Source organism: Chenopodium album, chromosome 8, assembly GCF_948465745.1.
Source record: "Chenopodium album chromosome 8, dcCheAlbu1.1, whole genome shotgun sequence".
In the NCBI taxonomy this organism is placed as follows: Eukaryota; Viridiplantae; Streptophyta; class Magnoliopsida; order Caryophyllales; family Amaranthaceae; genus Chenopodium; species Chenopodium album.
Window position 1 is genome coordinate 62,948,021 of NC_137841.1, and position 15,321 is coordinate 62,963,341.

At 34.7% G+C, this 15,321-nt stretch overlaps 1 protein-coding gene and 1 long non-coding RNA gene across 6 annotated transcripts in view; one reads left to right on the forward strand and one right to left on the reverse strand.

Annotated features, from left to right (window-relative positions):
- The window catches only part of LOC145641964 (lupeol synthase-like), a 26,300-nt gene extending 19,031 nt beyond the window's left edge, over nt 1-7,269 (forward strand). The window contains exons 7-18 of the mRNA XM_081692998.1: nt 47-235; nt 340-453; nt 555-674; nt 973-1,095; nt 1,490-1,588; nt 4,620-4,676; nt 4,767-4,813; nt 5,049-5,192; nt 5,295-5,472; nt 5,610-5,690; nt 5,799-5,882; nt 7,084-7,269. Coding sequence (XP_081549124.1) covers nt 47-235; nt 340-453; nt 555-674; nt 973-1,095; nt 1,490-1,588; nt 4,620-4,676; nt 4,767-4,813; nt 5,049-5,192; nt 5,295-5,472; nt 5,610-5,690; nt 5,799-5,882; nt 7,084-7,206 — 1,359 coding nt within the window. The 3' untranslated portion in view covers nt 7,207-7,269. The remainder of the gene's footprint in view (nt 1-46; nt 236-339; nt 454-554; nt 675-972; nt 1,096-1,489; nt 1,589-4,619; nt 4,677-4,766; nt 4,814-5,048; nt 5,193-5,294; nt 5,473-5,609; nt 5,691-5,798; nt 5,883-7,083) is intronic.
- On the reverse strand, nt 4,102-11,265 carry LOC145641966 (uncharacterized). Of its 5 annotated transcripts, none has more exons than XR_014115604.1 (6): nt 10,949-11,141; nt 10,788-10,851; nt 8,595-8,700; nt 8,279-8,414; nt 7,941-8,050; nt 4,102-4,225 (listed from the first exon to the last, which is right to left on the reverse strand). It is a non-coding gene; the product is annotated as an uncharacterized LOC145641966 (long non-coding RNA). The 5 variants fall into 5 exon arrangements; XR_014115603.1 differs by lacking the exon at nt 4,102-4,225 and adding an exon at nt 7,090-7,216; XR_014115606.1 differs by lacking the exon at nt 4,102-4,225 and adding an exon at nt 11,207-11,265 and having other exon boundaries at nt 7,372-8,050; nt 10,949-11,011.
- Nucleotides 11,266-15,321: the final 4,056 nt, after the last annotated feature.

The following is a 15,321-nucleotide window of genomic DNA, read 5'->3' on the forward strand; positions in this document are numbered from 1 at the left end:
AATCGAGCATAATTATGTAGTTTACACAACTAGCAACTTTTTGTAGGAGGATCTTTATACTCCACATCATGTGTTGCAAGACATGATTTGGGGAATTCTTCACCACATTGGTGAGCCAATCCTCAACCGTTGGCCCTTCTCGAAACTCAGAGAAAAGGCGCTCAAAACAGCAATAGCAAATGTACACTATGAGGACATCAACAGCAGATACTGCTGCATTGGTTGCGTTGAGAAGGTACACATTGTTTCCATTCACAATGATTACAAACAAGCCCTTAGCCATCGATTTGTGTCTTTACTTTCTTTTGTTGTATTCCTTATTAAGCACTTGCGGCACAGGTACTTTGTTTGATGGCTTGTTGGGCGGAAGATCCGAATTCAACAGCATACAAGAAACATCTAGCCAGAATCCCAGATTATTTGTGGGTTTCTGAGGATGGGATGAAGTTTACGGTAATTTTTTGTAACGAGGCAAAATTGTGGCGTAACACACCAACACAGTAACAATGTTGTGTAACAATTATTTTTCGTATGCAATTTACTTATGATAACAGGCCCTTGGTAGCCAAACTTGGGATGCAGCACTAGCTTTTTACGCAATATATGCCAGTGGTCTTACTGATGAATATGCAACACCACTTAAGAAAACACACAGTTTTCTCAAAGCCTCACAGGTTTTATTTCACTCGACAAACACCCCCCCTCCCTCTTTTTTAAAAAACTAAACTACTACCTTCGTTACTGTTTAGTTGCAATAAAGAAATTTATCATATCTCACAAAATATACTCCGTTATTGCATCTAAAACGTAACCGAGGTAGTACAAAATATTACGAGATATTTTTGACTTATGTGAAAGATATGTAAGAATAAAATATCTCGTGAAACTTCTCCTAATATCTTTACTCATGTCATCATGTACTTAACGCAAGTATCTGAATTGTATAAAATGTGATGCTCTATTGCAATATAGGTTAGGGAGAATCCATCAGGAAATTTTAAGGAGATGTATAGACATATTAGTAAAGGTTCATGGACTTTCTCAACACCAGATCACGGCTGGCAAGTCTCTGATTGTACTGCGGAAGGACTCAAGGTGATTAAATACATACATTTTCAAACAGAAAGCAAAATATTATATTTCATTTAAATTGTATGCTTCATGATAAAAATGAGAACTATTTCCCTTTTTAATCTGATGGTATATATTACTCAATTAATTTTTATTGATCATGTAATCATCAAATGAGCAAAAAATAACATTTATGCGCCTTAAATAACTTATATGTTTGTATATAAAAATTTGATTAATTTCAAATGAGCAAAAAATAACATTAGTGCACTTTAAAAATGACTTATATGAGTGTATAAAAAATTTCATGAATTTCAAACAAGCTTAAAACAACTTGAAATACTAATTATCCAAGGGATTGTGGTTGATATGTATCCTTTTTTGCTTATCGTTATGTTCCAACGGTATTGTTTTATAGGTTGCACTGCTATTTGCAAAAATGTTTCCTGAACTTGAGGAAGAAAAAATGGAAGCTGAGCGCCTATTTGATGCTGTGAATGTCATTCTTTCTCTACAGGTTAGTGTTATACATACAGTTATTGATTTAAATTAGAGACCATTGTCATTTTGTATTATGTTTTATTTCGATTCGCCACCTTTAATTACTTAAATTATGTTTACCTCAGCCTATTTTGACTCATTTCAAACACATTCATAATTTCAAATATAAACACATAAGTTCCGATAATTTCAAATATAATGATAATAGCAATATACTAGTAGATTGCTAGTATGAGATATGTTGGAGTAATTATTCCAAGCATTTTATCCTATCCTTTTGTTAGAGTGAGAATGGTGGTTAAACAGCTTGGGAGCCTCAGCGAACATACCGTTGGATTGAGGTATACCTAATTACCTAGTAACTACTCAAATCCCGTGCCACTCACGGTTTTACTAAATTTTATAGCAAGTATGTTATTTATTTTAACAATAATTTACTAAAATATTACGGAGTATATTTTTACATGAAGCAAAATAACTTGAATTTTCCTGTCAAAAAAAATAAATAAACAAATAAATAAAAAATAAAAAACCTTGAATTTTAATTTATACTTGTTATTATTATTTTTTTCAACAGGTAGTCAAAGTCGTTAAATTGATGTATAAAACTTTGTAAATATAAAAGGGAAAGAAATTTATGAACTACACCATATAAGAAAAGAGAAGAATTCAGATAAGTACTCGTACAATACTACAATATGCTCATATATGGAATTATGGATATACCCTTCATTCCAGTAACCTCCACCATAACCCTCACCAGACCACCATAACCCCCCACCACCACAACCCCCCACCACCACCACCACCTGCCGCCAGCCGTCGCGCATACCCCTCCCTTCCCCTGCCTAAATGTTGCGTCGCTTTCCCCTCATCCCCCTGTGCTGGTGTTGAGATGATGTTTTCTGGGGTGGGGAAGGTAAGGGGTCTGAACGTGGGTTTTTTCCGGTGAAAGAGGGAGGGGCAGTGGGTGGGGTTGGGGGCTCCGGTGAGCAGGGGTGGGTGATTGTTGGTTTTTTTTTATTTATTTTATTTTATTTATTTTATTTTTATATTTTGGATTTTTTTTAACCAATTAATACGTGACACTTGTCACTTTAACCAAAAAAAAAGTTAACCCATTCAACCGGTAACCGGTATTTGGAATTGAAGAAAATGAATGTCTCTCAAAGTTTGGATTATTCCAGTATAATTCAAAGTTGGGATTATTCTACCAAAATTGATGAAAGTTGGGATTATTATTTCTAATTTTTACTTTTCTTTTTAATTAATTGAAATAGTCTTTATTGCTAAAAAAATAGTTGGAGAAAAAAGAATGATAATATATTGTAATTTTGGATGATTATAGATTCTAATATAGTACTACCTTGTAATTAATATGGGAAGGAAAATATAATTGGAGGTTATATTGTTAGGAACTTTTGACACAAAAAATCAAAAAAGGAAAAAAGAAAACAACTGGAAAATTTTTAATTAGAAAATGACATGTGTTACTTCTAATTCGCTTTTATTATATAGTTATATTAAGTTTTTTTTTTTTGTCCCCCTTGTACAATTATTGATTTAAATTAGAGACCATTTTCAACAAACAAGTACTCCCTTCGTTTTTAAATAGTTGTTCCACTTTCCTTTTGCGGCCGTTTTTAATGCTTGTTCCATTTCCTTATTTTGAAAACTTTTATAATAATTAATTTATTTATCTCAACTAGTGGATCCAACATAAATCATATGGAGTATTTTATTAATTTCATATTCTCTCTCCTCAATTCCCTCCACTACTTTTTCTTTTTACAATTTTTTATTCTTCTACCAACCCCACTACCTCCATATTTTATTACTTTTCCACATTTCTCTTAAAACTCCGCGCATGAAAAAATGGAGCAAGTATTTAAAAAACGGAGGAAGTATATGTTTTAATGCGATTCACCCATTTCAAACAAAATAGTATCTGTTAAGTTAAGACACGTTCATAATTTCAAACAATATAATAACATAAGTTTCGATAGTTTCAAATATAATTATACTAGCAATATACAATAATAATAGAGATATATTGGAGTAACTAGCTTAAGTTCCGGCATAGTTTTTATTTAGCCTATTTGCAAATTACAATGTGAATTTAAAAATAATTTACAAAAATAAAAATCTATATTTTAAATTGAAACATAGTAATTTCAATTTTATGTGTATATTGGCGTTAAAAGTTACTAATTAATTAGACATAATAAAAAAAAAAATGAAAGAAATTTAATGATATGGGGTTTTATTTTAGAATGAAACTTTTGGTTAATTAATAAACCCGTGCAAATGTGCAATGTAGTCATATACTCCATCCGTCCTAATTTTGTGTCATACTTTGACTTGCAAAATGTTTTAGATAAATATAATTGAATTTATCTTATTTTGCAATAACTAATAATCAAGTTTTATTTTTAGACAATCAGAACTATTGAATAGTGGATTTTTGAGAGGAAATCCAAGTTACTCAACATGAGTAACATATTAAAGGGTACTATTAACTTTTCAATACTACCATTCAACTTTCTCTCTCCGCACTCCTCTTCTACCTCAAGCTTCAACCATGGCGTTGCACCCCCGACCCCACTTCTTCACCACCACAACCACATCATGTGTGTGTTGTGTGAAAGATATGCTTTCCAAAAAAAAAAAAAAAAAAAACCTAGTTAATGTACTTCACACATAATTGCCATATTAGAAGTTAAATATTATAGGATGTAAAATTTTTGTCATAAAGATTTAACAAATTATAAAAAAATACTCCATAATAAATAAAAAAAATGCCGAGAAATTTTTTAACCAAAAGATATCATGTGTCATATTTGGTTTTGCCTTTAAGACCTGTTCACTTTAGCTTAATTTCAGTTCATTTCAGCTTCAATCTTTCTTAATTTCCGTCTCTCACAAAATATTCAATTTAGTTCAGCTTAGCTCCAATCAGTTCAGTTCAGTAAATATGAACATGCCCTTAGTATATAGTTATTGATGATTATTCCATGCATCTTATCCTATCCTATTGCATGTTATAGAGTGAGAATGGTGGTTTTACAGCTTGGGAGCCTCAACGAACATACCGTTGGATCGAGGTATAACCAACTTCTTCTATCATAATATAGATCAAGTTAAATTCAAAACAAATTTTATAATTTCTAATGAGATGCATTGTCTAATCTCAGAAATTCAATCCAACAGAGCTCTTCGATGATGTTCTAATCGAAAGAGAGTAAGCTTCTATAGGCTAAATTTTTTCATACTCCATAATCCATCGTTATCAACTAATACTATCGTAGTTCATTCAGAGAAAAAAGAAATCCCCTAATACTATGGAAGTTAACTAGAGATGATCATAGACCGGGCCAAGACGATCAGTTGTAGTCTTGTAGGGTTAAGAAAATAACAAACAGAACTTAACTCTTCTAATTTAACGAATATACTCTTGATTTTTACTGTTATTATAGGCATGTTGAGTGCACTTCCTCAGTAATACAAGCTTTTACACTCTTCAAGGAGCAATACCCAGATCACAGGACCAAAGAAATAGAAGACTCCATCTCTAGAGGAATACAATACATTGAAAGGGCTCAAAACCCTGATGGTTCTTGGTAAATATGCTGATTTTTAAAAGAAATGTGATTTTCGTAAGAGAGAAAATACACTTGTGGAATTGAAAGTGATTTCTTTTGGGTTTGTTTTTGTGGGGATAGGTATGGTTTTTGGGGAATTTGTTTTACCTATGGAACATGGTTTGCAGTGGAGGCACTACTAAGGTGTAATAAAAACTACCATAATAGTCAGGCTGTGCGAAAGGCATGTGAGTTTATACTCTCAAAGCAATTGCCTAATGGTGGGTGGGGCGAAAGCTACCTCTCAAGCTCCAAAGAGGTACTCTAATCCACCCCCCTCTCTCCCTCCCCTGTGGTGGTAAAAGCCGCGTCTCTTGTAGTGAAATAACATCAGTCTGAGTTTTCTCTAAAAGTCTAGATTTGTGCATCAATCCTTGGTTTGGGATTGTGGAACAGGTTTATACAAACCTAAAAGGGAACAAGTCAAATCTGGTGCAAACTTCATGGGCATTGTTAACTCTCATTAGAGCAGGGCAGGTGCGTTACTGCGTATAACTGTATTCTATCCTACATTTCCTATTGCACCTTAAAAAATGCGAGCAAGCTTAAAACTATGGTTAACCCAAATGGTTCTCAATGTAACAGTGGGAAGTAGATCCCGACCCCGTAGACCGAGGGATGAGGTTGGTAATCAACTCACAGTTGGAAAATGGAGACTTCCCACCACAGGTAATTGCAAGGTTTTCTTCTAAAAATAAATCAGTTTTGATATTCAATAATATTACCTCCGATTCTTGAGTACTCAACCTAGTGGGCTAGTGGGTACTTCCTACTTCTAGGAAAGGATAGAGAGCAAAAGATATACTGTATTAAGTATAATAGGACCCCAAGAGGTGAGGTAGGAGATGATTATTAATGAATAAAAGATTGTCATAAAGGAAATAAAATACAACAAGAGATAAGGTATTATTATATGAAGGAACAATTTTCAAATTCATTAAAAAAAGTCAGACGATATCAAAGTTCCATGATTATGCCACCTTTAAGTGGACTCTTTTATAAATAAAAAGAATCATAAAACCACCAAATCAATCAATAGTTAGCAAAAGTAAAGTGCTGATTAAGCAGATTTTAGTTTAATAAAATTACTGGTTTACTATAAGCAAAAATATGCTTTGTTTTTTTTTAAGAAATCAACAAAGGTAAACCGCTAAATGAATAGCAGTTTTGTCCATGGTAAAAAATAAAAATAAAAAAATAATAATAATAAAAGAATAAAAAAAAAAAGTTAATTCAATTATTGACTTTATTCAATAAACCGCTAATTCAATTAGCGATGTTATTCAATGAACAGTTAGTTAATTCAATTAGTTACCTTAGACAAACCCTCTAATTCAGCGATTTTACTTTGGACAAAACATCTAATTCAATAATATTTTTAAAAAAAAAAAAAATTAAAACGGGATATTATATCTTGAGATGGTGTGTAAGTCATCCATCCCTAAATAAAAGTCTCATTTACTCAAGAGTAATTTTAAAAAATGATATGCGATTAAGTTGATTAATTGCAAACTAAAAAAAAAGTGATGTTCAGTTATTTGAAGGTGAATAAAAAAGTGGATACTGATAAAAAATGGGACTTTTAAAAACACAAAATTGTAGTAAATGATACTATCAAGGGACAGAAAGAGTATCACTTATCAATATAATAATGTAAAAATTGTTCCAAGGAGAAACTTCTTTTATCCAAGGACTAAGGCTATTCTTCTTGGTAAGAGTAAGTAGACTGTTCCTCTATAGTCTCTATACAAGAATTTGCCTTGGCAACATGAATTTAAAGTTACAAACCGAGACTCTCATTTAACTTAGTCACAGTACACAGTTTTACTTCTTATCCATGAAATCTAACAGCTATGGTAACTTTATACAGGAAACCACTGGAGTATTCATGAAGAACTGCATAACCGAATTTTCATCATACAGGTGTACTTTCCCCATATGGGTTCTTAGTGAATATCGTCGTGCACAAGCAGAAAGATCTGCCATACAATAGCCAACACTCACTGGAACTCCAAGAGAGATTGGTCACAAGCTATTAGTATCTATAGTGTATTGCTGCTAAACATCACACGATGTAGAAGCAAATCAATAAATCATCCTTAGTTGGCAATAATCGAATTTTATGCTCTAGTTGACTAATCTTTGTCAATGTGTAAGGTTACTGAGGTAACTTCTAAAAAGTAACTTCCAAAAGTCAGGCCAAATTACAATTTTCACTTATTTTAAGGGCAATTTGTGAAAATATAGGAGCAATTACCATGAAAATTACTTAAACAAACCACAATTCCACAATTATGCTGCTTTTTAACTAAATTCCCTACATAACGTCCACGTCAGCTAAATAATTCATGATTTTTCACAATTAAAAAGTGTGAAACCACTTATTGAATCAGCGGTTTATAATTTAATGAACTGCTATATAAACCGCTAATTCAATTAGCGGTTTTATTGTGAACCAGGAAAAAATTAATTCATATTTATAGACGTTTACACGGACGATAGGTAGGGAATTTAGTCAAAAAGTGACGCATTTATGAAATTTTGATCTCTTTAAGCATTTTCTATGAAAATCACTCAAATTATAGTGTGTTAGGTACTGAAAACCTATAAGAAGAGCTTTTCTATAGTGTGTTATCATGGAACCCATTTAAGCAATTCAAAACAAAACCAAAAGAATTTAGAAAAGAAAAACAGGGTAAAAAGATGATTTTCTAGAGTGAGATTTACATTATTGAAAGGGACATGATTTGCCTGGCGCGCCCAGGATCTTGTAACAGTAGCTCCCCTTCAGGTTGTTTTCCACTTCTCCCCATCTTCTCCAGGTACTCTTTAGAAGTCTAACACCAAATATAAAGACAACGCGTCAAGTTAAAATCTCCCAGCAACATAGTAATCTCTATAAATGAACATATACAACTGAAATTGGGATATATTTCTGAAATATTGCTAGGTGGTCTTGTTAATACGACACTAATCAAAGATTTGAAAAGCGATAAACTGAAAACCAAACAAGTGAAAGACAAATGGAGAAGGTAGAAAACAAACAAATTTATAAGTATAAAAACCTGTAAAGAAGATATTGCAGTCTCACTATACTTGAACTTTGGTTCCTGTTCATCCATCAAGACCGATTTTGGCAAAATATGGTTGAGGATTTACAACCATATATTCTGTAAGCCAAGGAGGACACTCACGTTTGTCCTGCATAACAAAGGAAACAAAAACACCAATAAGTACAAAAATCTATAAGGTAAACAATCAACCAACAATACAGCAGTCACATATCAATTGAACATAGGTCCCAAACTGCACCACACCCCAAAAATTACAGACATGTGGTTCAACTCATGTATCAAGAACTTATACTGATATTGAACTTACCAATTAATTTGTATGTATTCGTGTCATAATGCACTTGTCGGAACTCCTCCAAGGTTAAGTAAGAACGCTTCTTTGCTATTTCTTTAGATCGTATTTGGTTTTGCACCTACATAGATCATAGAACATCGACACATGGTTACATTTAACTATACAAAAGCATAAAGACAAATTGCAGCCCATGAAACTAATGTACTAGAGGGGAAAATTTTGATAGGGAGCACTTAAGATGAGTCACAAGTTATAGTGCTAACATCAGACTATAGGAGACATGTACCAATGAACATATCACACTAAACAAGTTCCTCATTCCTCACAACATGTTTTTGGAGAGTAACAGGATGAGTGATAGGATATGTAGATTGCTTCACATATCTACCTATGTGTCACGGTCAAGTGTTATGACACTGGATCTGTGTAGTACTCCCTCTAGTCTATTGGCAACGAGGGCACAAACCAAATGCGGAAATGGCTTGTAATTATGAAGCAATACATTCTATAGACGAGTTTGATGGGCACTCTGGCCGGTTGGCAACAAGAGTGGAGTCAAGGGGGGTTGATCGGGGCTTGTGACAGTCCAGCAAGGCAAAAGCGGGTTCGACAACAAATTTTGTCTATTTTGAGGGTCTCTAGAGATTTTATTTGTTTTTGGGTGTTTTATACATGTGGCAGCATAATTTTTATAAATGTCTACAACAACACACAAGTAATAAAGCTATAGGCAATGGGTAGGAAGCTCAGATATTATTAATCATTGCCTCCTACAGAGCTTCTTTTTGGAATTACATTGTTTTCCCAAATAATAATTTATTCTAAGGCCTAGAAAAGTAAAATGCATAGACAGCTTCAAATACATTCAAAGAGAGTTGGATTCTAACACTATTCTGCCAGTCTTCGCTTGGCATGGCTAATGCCAAGCCCTGGTGCAAGGGTTGCATTAGCTAATGGACAGACAGCATAAAACACTGTAGAAGCTTTGTAACAGGTACTATTACCAGTTTACCACTGTATGCAATTTAAAGTCCAAATTTAGCATGCTAGGTTAGAGGGCCCAGAGGTGTGCCATGTCAGGCGATCTTCTTGGAAATGACCCACTGAAATTCTTTTTTCACCCTTGACTGAGACTCTACCAAATAAAATATATAAGGGAGTTCAGGATGTCCATACCATTTACACAACAATAATGGATCTAAGTTCTTTAAATAACCTAATCATCTTTATAAAATTTTGGAGGGAAAAAAAAATTATGAAATACAATCTACAAAGGGAATGAAGCCGTCACAATTCCTAAATCATCTGAAGACCTATGCACTTGACCTTTGGGAAGCAAGCCTCTAAGGAGTGGTAACATCAAGCTTTTGAATATCTCTACTCCGCTTGTCCTTAAATAAGCTTCATTTTCCCAAAATAAAAGTCTCACTATTTATTCAGTCGTCCCATCATATATTAATCTATATAATTACTTTTAATCAACAAAACCCCTCCAACCCTTACATTTTTCTCTCTTCCTCAAAACAATAAACTATCCCATTACCTTCCTCTTCATTTATTTTTTATTTTTTATTATTATTATAAATCTACAATACTCCACTATAACTCCTTCCTAAATCCTTGTACACTGGATAAACGCGGCGGAAAGGGTGAACCCCTTCTTTTTCTAATTTTGACTACCAATATTAATCAAACTACTAATAACCTAATTCCAACCATTATGCCTGAGCATAGATACAAATTCCAATTCCACATAGTCAAATAACTAATTCAATCATTAAACAACAGTAACATGTCTATAACATAGCTCCAAATCTTCCAATGAAAGAAATAGATACAAACAGCATTTTGCTCACTTAGGAGCTAAAAGCTCTACTTAAGCACAAATATAACATAAATGCATCCAGCCACATCTCAATTATTCATATTCTTCTTTCATTCAAATCTGTTCGTCTTTTTCTACTAGTACGATTATTGAAATGAATATCGAATATACATATTATTTGAAGATAAAAACCATTAAAATAACATAAAACCAATCTTTTCTTTCCAGAGGAAAAATCCATAACATCATGGCAGTATTCATTTTTTCATAAAATCTACACGAATGCAATTAAGTAGCAAATGAAACAATAAACCATGATAAGAACAAGGCAGCAAAATTCGAGATAAACAATGTCATTATACATAGTAAGGGGAGCTAACCTGCTTCAATTTTGAAGTAGTCTCAATCATACCGTTCACATACAAATCTCAAATCAGCAATACCCTGTATAATTCACATATTACATAAATTAGGTTAACATTTTCTTCAAATTTTAAAAAATATACTAAAATTTGCAAAAATTTAAGCATTAACAACATACTGTATTGCTTGCTTCATCCGCCATTTGAGCAGCTGAAATGCAGACTCAACTCAACCTTAATCACTGTTTCAGAAGAATAGCAAATAATCAAAGTATATTCAAATTACTAATAGAAATGAAAACGAAAAGCGGAAAGAAACTAAAATCATGGAGAAAGAGTAATGTAGTAGGGTTTAATTGGAAAAACCCTAGATATGTAAATTGATTGAATACTTATCATATGAAGAAATGAATAAACCTCGGAGAGATTTAGTTTACCGGAAAAAAGTTAGCGGAACCAATTTTCCACGCACACCTCCTCATCAAGAGATCCGACGCTCTCCAAATTCCCCTCGTATCCCAAGACCGTTGTTATTTGTCGCTCCCATTTTACCGGGTAACGCTCCCTTTTTTCTTAAAATTTCAATTTTACCCCTAATATATAAATACGGTTCTTTCCTTCCCGACCAACATTTCTCACTTCTTTACTTCTATCTCTAACTCTCTTACTCTCAAACTCTCTTACTCTCTAAAACAATTTATTTTTTTAAAAAAAAAAAATTCAAAAATTGTTCTTCATTTTTTAAAAAAACAACAATCATCATAAACACAAAAGAAAATGGGTGATTCGAGGCGGATTAGGCTGAGATTCGGAGGGAGGACCTTCGGCGGCGGCGGCGATGGTGGAGACGAGGTATTTTTTTTTTTTTAATTTCGGATCCCAGGAACTTCCGCCCAAAATTTCCGGAAGTTCCATGGAAGATCCGCCTGGAATTTCCGGATCCTCCATGGAACATCCGGAAATTTTGGGCGAAAGTGACATCCGCCCAGAAATTCCGGATGTTCCATGGAGGATCCGGAAATTCCAGGCGGATCTTCCATGGAACTTCCGGAAATTTTGGGCGGAAGTTCCAATTTTTTTTTTTTTTTTTTTTTTTTTGGCCCGTTAATAAAATTGTTAATTTTATTTTTTTTTTCGGATTTTGTTTTTTTTTTGTTATTTTGAAGTGTTATGGTGATTATTGTTGATATTATTATTATTGTGCTTATTATATTTTGTAATGTAATTATTTTTAAAAATATGATAATTTTTATTATTTTGTTGATATTAGGTTTTTATTATTAATGTTAAGGTTATTGTTGTTGTTGTTAATTTGTTTTTTTTTTTTTTTTGGATTTTGTTATTTTTGTTGTTATTTTGAAGTGTTATGGTTAGTATTATTATTATTATTGTTATTATTATTGTTGATATTATTATTATTATTATTATTATTATTATTATTATTATTGTTGTTATTGTTATTGTTATTATTATTATTATTATTATTAATTATTATTATTATTATTATTATTATTATTATTATTATTATTATTATTATTATTATTATTAGTGTTATTATTTTTAAAAATATGATTAGTATTATTATTAAACTAATTTGATATTAGGGTTTTTATGGTTATTGCATGTTGTTGTTTAATTTTTTTTTTTTTTTTTTGTTGTTGTTATAATAATATTATTATTAGTGTTATTAGTAGTACTATTATTAATATTTTTAATTATGATTAGTATTATAGTTGTTGATATTAGTGTTATTATTATTGTTATTATGGTTATTGTTGTTGTTGTTAATTTGTATTTGTTGTTGTTGTTGTTGTTGTTGTTGTTGTTGTTATTGTTGTTAGTTATTGTTGTTAGTTGTTGTTGTTGTTTATTTGTTGTTGTTGTTGTTGTTGTTATTGTTATTATGGTTATTGTTATTGTTATTACTAAAATTGGATTATTTTTTTATTTTATGTAGATCGAGGGTTCTGGTGCTCGACATGCAATATCACGACGTCTGAATGCGTCTGTTAGGAGACAGACATCTCGATCTTCACCGGTTCAGCCCGAGCAGCAGCAATACGGGTCTACTAGTGGTTGGTCGAGAGACCAACAGTCTGGTAGTAGTCGGCCCTTGTACTCTGCAAGTGGAGCACCCATATCTGACGAGGAAGACGATGTTCGGCTAGTCATGCTGGTGACCGGGATGAAGAACAGGACCCTCAGGATTTCCATATGGTATATAGGGGTCAGTTTGGGAGATTTGTTGGTAGTGGGTTGAGTCAGCCTACTTCCAGCTCTGCAGAGGCATGGTTAGTGCAGGAACCGATGCCGGGTGGGCCTGAGGATGGGTCAGTTATCCCTAGTTTTGGCGGTCACGTGGCACGGTATATCTGGATGGAGCAGGAGCGTAGTGTTTTGCGCTGTTTGAGTAGGACAAAGTTATGTTCTGACTTGTTCACTTGGCGAGGTCGTCAATCTGTGGAGGACATTGCTGCGATTGATGCTAGTTGGTTGTCTCACTTGCCCGGCCTGATGTTTAAGAGACTTGATTGGCCGTTGATTTCTGCTTTTGTTGAGAGGTGGCAGCCAGATACGAACACCTTTCACATGCCATTTGGGGAGATTACGATCTTGCTGCACGACGTGTACAACATACTTGGGTTACGGGTTGCAGGCAATATGGTGTCCACTACTCCTAGCACGGACGTGTTAGGGGACGCGTGCTCGGTCACCATGGATATGACTCCAGATGATCTTTCTGAGGTTTGCGGCACAAAGACCATTTGGCAGGGTAGTGGGGTGTTGACTGATAAGATTTTTGAGTCGACATTGGCGGTTGACCGGGATTTTAGTGAGCAGCTTGATGCATACTTGTGGTTAGTGCTTAGAGGTACACTGTTTGTAGACAAGAGTGGTAACCGTACGCTTCCTTCCTTCCTCCACGAGCTATGTCACACGGATGTCCCTATTAACGAGTATGCTTGGGGAACAGCTGCACTGGCCTACTTGTATCGGCAACTGGGCACGGCATCACGGAAAGGTGCTGATTCGATTGCTGGTTGTCTCACGCTTCTGCAAGCGTGGATTTACGAGTACTTTCCGTGCTTTCGGCCACAGCAGGGTACCTTGACCCGGGACCTTCAAATGCCTCGTGCGTCTGCTTGGGATGTAGGAGCGGGATGTCCTAGCAAGAACCTGGAGCGCCTGTTAGCTTTTCGTACTAGGATTGATGCGCTTACTGACCGTGAGGTGAACTGGCTACCGTACGGAGCTGATCCTGCATTACGAGTGCCACCCACTTTATTCATTGGATGCATCCAGTACCGTAACATCATTGAGCCGTACATGCCTGATAGAGTGGTGCGCCAGCTTGGTTTCGTGCAAGGCATTCCCCGCGAGATCATCAGGCCAGAAAAGGCCAAGAGGCCGACTAACTTGAAGATGTATCGGGTAGACTTCCCGACTGAGATGACAGCTGTGATGTGGAACAGGTTTGTCCCTGGGGTATCTCAGAGTGTTGTTTTAGGTGCCCTACCCAGGCTTAGTGCTGCAGCTCCTTCGGTTGCGCCCGGTTACATGTAGTGGCTGTACAGGTTTTCTCACCCGCGGGTATCTCCAGGTCCAGGAGTTACAAGCAACCTGCCTGAGCGGACTAACACTGATTACGTAAGTATTAATGCTTATTATTATATTAACAATGACTTCTATTAATTTTTGTGTTATAATATGTTATTGTCTGATTTGCAGTGGATGGGTCGGTCCATGGAGATTCACCAAAGAGCACTAGCTGAGTATCCTAAAATGTCGAGTGAGACTCGAACACTGACTGAGCAGCTTGTATTTGATTGGAAGTAAAAAATGGGACTTTAGATTATTTTGATTAGATGTTCTGTTAGTGATGGTTTTAATTATGTTATTAACTTATTTTTATTTTATTTTTTTAAATGCAATGTATAAACTGGACACTTATTTTATTTTATATTTGATGTTTTGTTGCATATCATGTTAGATTAAAAGCAAATACATTTAAAATTAATTTCATAATTCTAATTTTCTTACAAATGTTCAAAGTTAGTGAATGTACATTACAAACTACCTAACTAATGCATCCCACATGTCCCTTCTCAATTGATATGCTTGATCCCATCCATTGACACTATCCTCGTGGTGTTCCGTCCACCAACCGGCGATCGACGGGAGTGGTGAATCAGGTACAAGGTCAAGACGGATAAAATGTGATCCACCAACTGTAGCAATCACAAACTCTCGAGTCGGTGACCGAACCCCGTTGCGTGCCCTAAGCGGTAAGACTGTGATGCATGGGTAGTAGCAAGTTGGTACTAGGCCTACTCCGAGACAAATCACCCTTGCGTTGAACCACGTAGCAATAGGAAATAAATCTTGAATTGTAACCATCCAATGCCGCTCCCCGACAGCCCCACCATCCCATCGAATACGCTCCACGTTCATCCAAAGTCGCCCAAGCCCGTAAATCCGTTCGTACAAATCAGGATGACCAGCGACCTCGTTCGCTATTGTTTCCCGAGCGTCAAACCACTTATTTTGATCG